Source organism: Phalaenopsis equestris, unplaced genomic scaffold (assembly GCF_001263595.1).
Source record: "Phalaenopsis equestris unplaced genomic scaffold, ASM126359v1 Scaffold000002, whole genome shotgun sequence".
NCBI classification, from domain to species: domain Eukaryota; kingdom Viridiplantae; phylum Streptophyta; class Magnoliopsida; order Asparagales; family Orchidaceae; genus Phalaenopsis; species Phalaenopsis equestris.
In genome coordinates, this window is record NW_018164444.1 from 16,206,760 (window position 1) to 16,217,208 (window position 10,449).

Here is a 10,449-nt window from a genome sequence, read left to right on the forward strand (position 1 = left end):
TAGTGGGAGGCTGCAATAGTTGTGAGCCACGTAGACCATAGGCCATAGTGGGGAGTTGTAGTAGTTTCTGTTGGCCGCAGAGGTCATAGGTGGAAGCTATGGTAGCACATATGTCGTAGTGGAGAGCTGCAATAACATTAGTTGGCCACAGACGTCATAGTTAGAAGCTGATGTACCAATTAGTCATATAGGTCATAGTTTGTCACATAGCTGATTCCTTTCATGATTTAACGACATATTGTAAAAAATTAATTGCCTTAATAATATTGGAATTGAGTAATCCTTAGGTCGTTGGATTCGTCTCATGATTGAAACACTCGACTTGACTATAAGATTGTCAAACTTAGAAACCATTTGACCCCTAAATTAACCACTAAAAGCTTCCAATAGTGGCTTATTGGCTTGATTCATGTTTGATTTGACTCATATTATATTAATTTTGGTGTCATAGGGTTTATCTCATAGAACTGGTCAATTTGACTATAATTTTCTAAAATCGGAGACTTGAATGATGTTAAATCTATTTTGAATGTTTCTTGCTCGGAAAATGCCTTGAGATTCATGTAGAATGATGAAAATTTATTGATGATGTATCAAAGTCTTTGATGGAATAATGATAATTCATCACTTCCCCTTGCATTATATGTGTGTGTAATCAATTCAGTTAATCACGGATCTTAAATTCAATTTTAAATAAACTTGTCATAAGAAAAAGATTGATAAGATTAATCGAAAGAACCAAATATCATCCAAGTTTAACATTATTGGGCAACTTAAATGATAAAAAAACATTTAATCGAAAGATCCAAATATCATCCAAGTCTAACATTATTGGGCAACTTAAATGATAAAAAAACATTATATGACTAATGAGGTCAACACAAGCTATCCAATGAAGCGTTTTGCTTTATAATAGCAATAAAAAAAATTTCACACTCCAAATCCATATAAATAAGCACTATATTCACATTTTTGAAGAGGCTTAAATACAATCTTGAAAAAGATTTTAACGGCGAGTCAGTGACAATAAACCAACGTTGCTTGTCACCACTAAGGATGACACTAGACATAACCATCAAGACCTACACCCTTTCTTTCTAGCAATGTTGATGCCCATCAGTGCTTGTAACATCACAGTTATCATTGCCAACAAGTTGGTGCTTGCCGATCAAGTTAATTATAACACTCACTATTGATGCTTATATGTCACTAAGAAACTCAACAATCAAACAAAAACCTTGATGCAAATGTTGCACATCTAAAACACTCATAATTAATTGTTAGGAATCATCAAAATAATTTTTTAGCAAATTTATAATCAAAATAAATTTGTAATGAGATGAATCCAACGCCTCTAAATGTGACTTAATAAAAGTCCAAATGAACTTAAATCAAGCATTCATATGCATAAACTTAAACATAAAGATGTTATTTGAGGGATCATGAGCCGTGTTTGAATATTATATTGTTTTAGTTAAATTAAGAATCTTAATGAGAAAAATCCAACTAGCTCAAAATTGCTCCCAATATCATTAGGAATCTTCTAAATCAAAAAATAGTCTATGATTGTGGGGAACTTATGAATCTTGTGATAGAGGGGTTAAGAATTTTAACTAACAGAAATAAAATTTCATTTTAAAAATACATAAATAGATCTCCATTTTACACATAGGAAACCATAAATTGAAGTTAGAAAAAACTTGTATATTCATTGAATCTAAGAATTATGCTCAATGATCGACACCACTAACAGAGGACATGGAGGTGGTTCAACCATTGGAGATTGAAGGGGTGCGTCGAGGAGGGGCGGAAGCAAAAGAGATACTGATTAGGTGGAAAGATCCATCTGATTATAAAACAATGAGGGAGTCGTATGATGTGATCCAGAACCAGTTTACAGCATTCCACTTTGAGGACAGGACGCTTCTTTGGGAGGGGAGTGTTGTTACGCCCACTCTTCCAATAAAGTCAAGTGACATCGTCAATTTTAATGTTTGTGGTTGACACCAACAATGAATTACAAAATTGTCAATAAGATTGATTCATGTTGTTTTTATCTACGCTAACATGCAATTATTAATAAGGTGAATGCATATTATTGACATCAATATTGATGTTAAGTCATTTAAAAAAAAATTGATGCATGTTATCAACAAAGCCGCACCTGCATCAAAGTTTTCCCTAACACTTGCCATAATGGATAAAGCTTATATATATATTATTAAGTCAACATTAACAAAATCCATCACTAATAAATATGATGCTTACTATTAATATCAACATTGATGCTCACTATCGGCAATAAGATCGACGCACACTATCAGTGCTAATATCAATACATGTCATCATTAATAAAGCTTGCTACTTACTTTTAACATTAATTTTAAGGTCGAATACCAGTAACAAGTTACATCATCAACATTATTATCATTATTATACTCCACCATAAGTAAGGTTGGTCCCCGTCATTGCATCAAAAGTCTTGTGAAAAAATGTACATTTTGATGAAGTATTATATATTTAAGTCAACATGATAGGGTTGATTCCCATCATTTGAATCTAATAAGCACAAGATTATAAAATCGTATGTTATTAAGAGACTTTATTACTTAAAAATATTTTGTTATGATATAATAAATGGACTCAATATAACCATTTGATGAAGTATTATATATTTAAGTCCATGACTTAGATATTCCTCTAGAAAGGTCAACACTAAGATCCTATCATTACAAATAATATTAAAACTTGCCATGTTAAAAATGCCTACACTTGTCATTGTCAAAAGGGATGGTGCCAACCATAATGTGTGTGCCGACACTTATTAGCCATCATTGCTTAATATCCATCTTTGCCATTAATGTCAATGTTTGAACTTGTTATTTTTTCTCTTAAGTGACTAGTGTCGCTGTCGTAATCCAGGTAGGGTTGTGAATTTAGCTCGAAGATCGTTTATCGCTCGAAAATCAATTCAAAATTTAGCTCAAAATGACTCGAGATTGTCTCGTGAACTTTTTTATTTATAAAAGTATATATATATTTATATAATGCAAAGTAAAATTGAACATAATGAATCACGAGCCAATTGCGACTTGCGAGCAGATTTTGAGTTGAGACAGGTCCAAATACCTCAATTTGAGCAAGTTAATTTCAATTTTGAGTCAAATCGAGCTGAAAAAAAATCCAAATAACTCAATTTGAGCTTAGCTCATTTGGTTTTCAAGTTGGATAGAACTTGATTCAATTTTGAGCACAATGAACTCAAAATAAAATAAAAGGAGCTACTAGCCCATTTCACGCCGCACAAAATCCATTCGAGCCAATTTAGAGCCGCCTCGAAATTGGATAGTTAAGAGCCCTAACTCTGCAAAAAATTTTTCTATCCGGACTCCGGACATAACTATATGTGTGGACTTCCACTAATATATCGTCATGTGTGCTACATCAGCCCACATAAAAAAAAAAATTAAAGTGGAACTGCAGATTTCACAATAATCCTGAAATAATCCCGAAATAACATCTGCGATTCCACTTCAATAATCTTGAAATAACACAACAGAAGTTATTTTGGTGATTATTTCTTGGTTATTTTTAGGTTATTGAAGAGGAACATATATATTTCACTTCAATAGTCCTGAAATAGTTAAGAAATAACCTCTGATTTCCGGGTTATTGAGATGAAACAACAGAGACAAAGATTATTTCAAGATTATTTATGAGTTACGAGCTCATCTTCAAAAAACCCCAAAATAACCTCAAAATAATACTAAAATAAATAATATCGACAGTTTTACTTGAATAAACCTGAAATAACCTCAGCACAGATGGCGGCGAAAAATTATTACCTCAGGAGTACTGATGCATCAGTACTCCAATGAGGGGGTGCCACGTAGGCAATGGTCCCATCATGGTGCCTACATGACACCCCTGATGCACAGTGCTACTAGGTAATATTTTTTCGATGGGGGCATACTTTGTTTTCTCGTTCACTGTTTCAGTGGTTGGGGACGGCGGTTAAGGGTTGCTTTGCAATCTCCACTGACCAATTACTGTTCTCTCTCTCACTCACTCAATGTATGTGTGTGTGTGTGCTCATCTCCCTTCTCCATTTTCCCAGAGTTTTCTTGTCATTCTTGCATCGCTAATATCGGAGGGAGCGGCGGTGGGACGCCGACGATCCAAACTTACGTAATGTCTTGCAGCAACCGATCTTGTGGATCAGGTTTGGCGTGAATTACTCCTTTTTTTTCCAACTCAATTGATTTTGAGGTGTTAATTTGATAATTGAATTTGATTTAAGGCATACATTGTGTTTTATTGAATGCGTTGTTACATGCATAATCTATTCTTAAGCCATTATAGTTTACATTAAGTTATTTGAAGGAGTGGGTTTGATAACAAATTAGGTTGATCCGAGAGTTAAATTTATGAGAATGACAATGAATTCATGCCGGGAAAACTCTATTGGTTGATTCATGTGGTAGATTCGTGTATATTTGAAGGCGTGCTTGAGTGGGATATTATATAATCAGAATGGGTGATGAACAAAATAAAATTAGATTTATTTGACTTCAAGATCATGTCAAGGTTGGTGACCTCAGTTCATTATGAGATGAGTGACATTCTTCCTTGTATACCAGACACTATGGTTGGTCCAAGGATGGGCCTTGACTCTCTTGCCTCTGAATTTCATGAAAGCTTTATATTGTTGAAAATTTTCCTTTGAATCCTCTCATTGCTATATAAATTATGGTCTGTTAGCTCCCATAAATTTTGGATAAACGGACCGTTTCTTAGTTGAAAGAAACGAGTCTTAAGACAAATGAGCTTTTTGTTTGATTGGCCGGCTTAGTATCATAGGAGTTGGTTCGAGCTCAATTTGAATTAGGACGACATCCATCAAAAGACTTTAGAATTAAGCATACTTTGACATAATCTTTTGCTTTGAATCGACCCAAGTTAATAGAGGTGGGGCTTATCCATGTTCAATCCGTCTAAACAACTAGGGTGCTCATTATGATCATTTCTTTTAATTGAACTAAAGCATATCCCATATTTATCTTAAAAACTTCTATTAATTTCAAGTACTTTTTATGATAATTTTTTTATATACGGATGTGATTTAATGTTCTCGAGATTAAGAATATAGATTTATTACTTTCTATAACAAAGAAGATAAACATGGATGAAGTAAGAAGCATACCACACCAATAGTTGAAGGAGCAAATAACTTCTTTGTGTCAATGGCTCGTGAAAGTTTTTGTAGCATGCCGTTTACCTTACTTGATACAACAATCTAAAAAGAACATAGAAAATTTGTTATTTTTTGTTCAATCTCATAACAACTTCTACATGAAAAAGCATATTCACCCACATCGAAAATTTTCAGGCATGCGTGCATACATCATCACTAATACCAGGTAAATGTATTGATCATTATCATCATTAGTCTTATCCTGACTGGAAGCACGATATGATTTTTAGAAATTTAATAGTTATACACCTTTAAAGGCTTAACAACATATTAAGCATGCATAGATCAAGTTGCATTATTACTGAAGAAAAAACAACAGTGCCTACTTTGTTTGAAAAGAAAAGAGAGTCACTAACTTGGGAACTTAATGTTATCACAACTAAATATTGAAATTGTCTACTATGTTTCTCAATTACAATATTAGGTGGCAAAATATTTACAATTACATTCAATGCAAAACCAATATCTGTGTTAATGCAAGCAAATGCTACATGATGCATTTTTCAAATTATGCTCATTTTAGATAAATTTGGGTTGCATCTATATTATGTATTTTCAGAATGATACGTTCTTAGTCAATATGTTGCATTTTGTGGTAATTATTGGTGAATGGCTACTCTTACCAAGAAGTTTCTAGTAAGTCTTATGTAATGTAGAAATTGATAGTACATTTCCTTCAACCCAAGTCTCAATCGTATGTCTTGTGCTGTTTCTTACACGCTAAAATATCTATAACTGCATAACGTACGTTGTTCCAAAATGTAATCTCTTAGGTACCAGAATTTGCTAGGAAAAGCCGGACCAGCTTTGTCCTTGAATACAGAAATTTTTTTAATAATTTACTGGGTAGAAAAGTGTTAAAATGGTCCATTGATTCTTTGAAGAGGCCATTTCAATCCCAGACTTTATAGAAGGGTTAATTTAGTGGGCTAAAATAAATCTGCCTTGTGAGTATTTTAACCCATATTAAAAAAAATATATGGGGCCTAATTTGACACTTTTATAGACTATAATACTAAAATGGCACCATGTAAATAGTCAGGGGACTATTTTGGCACTTTTCATTTATTGATTATCTTAAAAAAATAAGAGACACAAAAAAGGGGTGCATCTGTGGGCACAAAATTGAAGTGTGGTAGTGCTATAGCATCAGAATAACAATATATTCAAAGTGGATGGAATTTGTAATTCACCGACCTTTACTCTTTTTGTTCACGAGTTTCAACTGTGATAGAAATTTGTTTGTTTTAATTTTAGAGGAAATTTATGTTGAGTATATAATACCAATTGCTTTAAGAATTACTTCAATCTTCTTGCTATGGTCTATAAGAAAAAACTAATTTTTTTATCCACAGAATTTTGATCTGGAAGTTCGAACTAAATAATGCTGTTGACTAAACTAATGTAGGCAACAAATTTCTTTAGTTTTAGGATGATTTTTCTAGGTATCAGAAAATAACAGTGCAATGGATAATCAGTAAATAAATAGTGACCAAGAACTGAATGCAAATAAAATATTTTTGATGAAAGACAAAAAAATGATTGTTCTCATTTCAAATACAAAGTTAGTTTTATGCATATTTTCCTTCAATTATAGACCGTTATGAAAAAAAAAAGAGTACTATAACACAGTAAGTTGAACAAAATTAAAACAAGCCAAACTGAGTAATATCAATTTAAACTAAACCAATCAAAAACATATTTTTTGTGTTTTTTTCTTCTGGCTATTGATAAAACAGATAACTAAAATGTTAAACTAGAGTCAAAAGAAGTAGAACTCTACCTTCGTCTTATTCATAGATGAATCATACCCTTTAAGAACTGGTGTATCTTCAAATGATGAGCAACTAAGTACCATTCCCTCATCTGTAGATGCAACATCGCTCGTATAAATTTTCATGGAAAGCCTTCCACTACTATCGGGATGGTTCACATCTATAATATAATTATTTTCTTTGTCTTCTTTATAGCTTGATGATGTTCTTACAATATTATAGACATACGACCATTGCAAAACTGTGCCAATCTGCATAATTTATATAAATAAATCAGATGAAATTATGAATTAATGCATATGTTAGTGCTTCATAATTTAAATTATCATACCGCCATAGAAAGAGAAGCATATGCCATTGCATATGTTTCACAAACACCTGGATTATGCAGGGGGCTTGACTTCTCCTTGCACATTGTTGGGACTAAGACAAGAAATAAATTTCCAACATTTCCTAATATGAAGATTTTGTTAACTTGAAATTCTAAAATCGATATCCAAGAAATAGTGCAAATTATTTATAGGAAACGAGTAACATTTATGTGAATTTTACAACTAGAAAGGGATATGATGCCCCAGGCAAGAAAGAAAATGTGAGTTGTCATAAGGAGGCATTATATGAAAGGCGATTTAACATTACATGAATTTAGGCATTATTTCAATTTTGTAGTTTGTGCATACAGCCCATCTAAAATCTATTTAAAGCACAATGTTTCTTTGTTTTTATGGTAAAAACTATGTAATATTCTCTCGTTTTTATGGGTCCCTAAATTAAAAGGGTATATTTGACAGCTGAGCTCTGATTGGAAGTAGAACATCTTTAGCTCGTTATCCTTTCATTTTTTTCCTTTCCTTTTGTTTTATTTGAAAAAAACAATTATGAGAACGTCCATTCTTGATATAAATGGCGCTAGCAAGTTCTTGAAGGCCACACGTAAGATTACCAACGAATGCTGTCATATACTAGGGCATAATCCTACTGCATGGCATTTCCAGCTTTTACTTGGTCGTTTACTGATTAAGTTGCTCTAGAAGAGTAAATGTTAATGAGATGCAAAACTAACTTATAATTAGAAATATACAGTTACTGTTCAACAACCATAGCAGTATGATGTTTGCACTTATTATTACTTTATGCTATATTTACCAGCTGAGCAAGATGCCAAAATGACAGCTCTCAATCGCTTAGGAGCTTTCGTAATTTGGATAAGGATCCATCCAAGCGCAGAACCTACTAGAGAATTCAGGACTAAATTGATAGGCATAAACCACCTGCACTTAACGATAAATATATTCGTGTATGTTAAAACTTAAGAATTTTAAATCAAATATAAACCATTGCCTTTATACACCATGTATCCACCAAAATATCGAAGTATATTTATATGCCAAGAAAATGGGGGGATGAAAATAAGAAAAAATTAAGTGAAACCAAAACTATCAATGCATTTACATGTATTTGTATTCAAGTTGCATTGCCATTTATTGTCCCTATGAGATTTTGGTCGGAGTATTGCTTGAAAATATAATCTTTTAAAGATTTGAGCACTTTTCAACTTGAATATATTAAAAAAAAATGTTATTTAAACCACTATCCTTCTGGTTTGGTTCAATTGTCAAGCTGATTCTGAGGTGGAGTAGGCCACAATCCATGGACCCTTATCACATGATTATGAAACTATTTTTAGAAACATACTATACCAAACTTGTTTTTCCGCGACGTATGCTAAAATGGTTGTCCATTTTGACTTTTTTGAGGAATCTCCAGTCACTGTAATTTGTTTTGCATTCTTTGATTGCATTTACTTAATTTCAACCATTCCACTGTATATTCTCTGGGTGCTATATTTGGCAAATTTTTGCATATGGATAGTTAGAGGGGGAGGTGTAATGGATATTGGCAGATGGTTGAATTTGAAGGCATCCTGACATATTGTTTACTTTGTTGAAGTTTTTATCATAATTTTTCTACATGTTTTTAATATTGAATTGAAGTAAGCTTGTTATCAAGTTTAAGAGATACAATTAAATGATTAGATTTGACCGTCGATCACTTAAGAGGCAAGTTAGATCACTTCCACTATCATAACTTGGAACCAATTCAGCTTTAAATTTTCATATGGAATTAGACACTCATATGCCTACACTTGCTAACACCTATGTGGTGGTTATTTCTACTCCTACAATCATCATCATTAATCAATCCAACTGTTACTACAACTACCTGCTTCCTTCCAATTGGGATACTCATCTATTTTATGACTGAGAGGAAAATACTTGTTGTTGACTTTTTGGTGAATAGGAGTTTAAAATTCTATTTACCAAATGAAATAGGAATTTGGAGGAAAAAAAATAAAATCTATTGCACTGCCTTGTCTTCACCTGGCTTCAAGCAACATGATTTAAGTGAGTGTATTATTCACTTTCCTAAGAATTCCGTATCTTGGTTATCATGTTCTCTCTAACACATCTTGTGTATTTTTCAGTTTTATTCTGAAATTATTAGTACTTGTTCTTGTTTATATGTATGTATGCATGTATATAAGCAAAACATTATAACTAGATAATGACACACGTGCGTATATGTATATGTATATGTATATTCGGAAGGGATTTCATCAAGATGTGTTGTATATAAAATAAGCCCAAGAGCTTTTTTTGTTCTAGCTGTTTCTTTTTATTGCTTTGTGTTGATACTATATGAGTACCAATATGGAGTAGTGCAAAGGAAAATATTAATCTATCGCAGACGATTTTTTTGGCACTCTCTTATAATCTATCTTGGAATGTTTCCTAAATTCTTCTGATTGAATTGGGACTTATTGGGCCGTGCTTGTTGTTTTTATGGGAATTTAGAAAGATTCATTTTTTACATATATGCCACCTTACCTATGAATGAAAGGTGTATTTCACTTTTTAAAAATTAAAATACTGGTATATTTGATTTAATATGAATAATTTTGGTGGCATAAATATAAGAAGTAAAATCTAGTAGTTAGATATGTAAATATGCATAGGAACTGGGTGGTATTTATGTAAATGCCCCTTAAAAATAATCATGTAACCTTGTCTTCTAACTATTTTAAATGTTCTTGACTTAAAGAAAATAACTGGAGAGAATTAATTTTTTATTTAATTGGGTTATTGTTGACCTCAATTCTCGTGAGGTCTAGTATTCCTCGTAGGAGTTAGGATCTAGCCTTAGGGGTCTTCCTGCGACTATCTTAGAACCTTAGAAGTGGTGCCCGCCTCGTTTTAGTTCGACCTATTTCCGTCCTCTTTTGGAGGTTTCGCGTGTGCGGTATCGACTTCTAACACTTAGAAGGATGAAACCGACATGAGGAAACCCAAAATGGATTCCTATAGGACCTTTCCGAGCTTTAGGTTGACCTTCTGCACAATTCGCACTCCTGCGCGCACC

General features: G+C 32.8%; 1 protein-coding gene across 1 annotated transcript in view; it reads right to left on the minus strand.

The window, feature by feature from the left end:
• The window catches only part of LOC110032180 (protein PIN-LIKES 3-like), a 52,134-nt gene that overhangs the window by 22,243 nt on the left and 19,442 nt on the right, over window positions 1–10,449 (minus strand). The window contains exons 4-7 of the mRNA XM_020735757.1: window positions 8,176–8,300; window positions 7,361–7,482; window positions 7,038–7,280; window positions 5,204–5,296 (exon numbers count right to left, since the gene is read on the minus strand). Of these exons, the coding sequence (XP_020591416.1) occupies window positions 5,204–5,296; window positions 7,038–7,280; window positions 7,361–7,482; window positions 8,176–8,300 (583 nt within the window). The remainder of the gene's footprint in view (window positions 1–5,203; window positions 5,297–7,037; window positions 7,281–7,360; window positions 7,483–8,175; window positions 8,301–10,449) is intronic.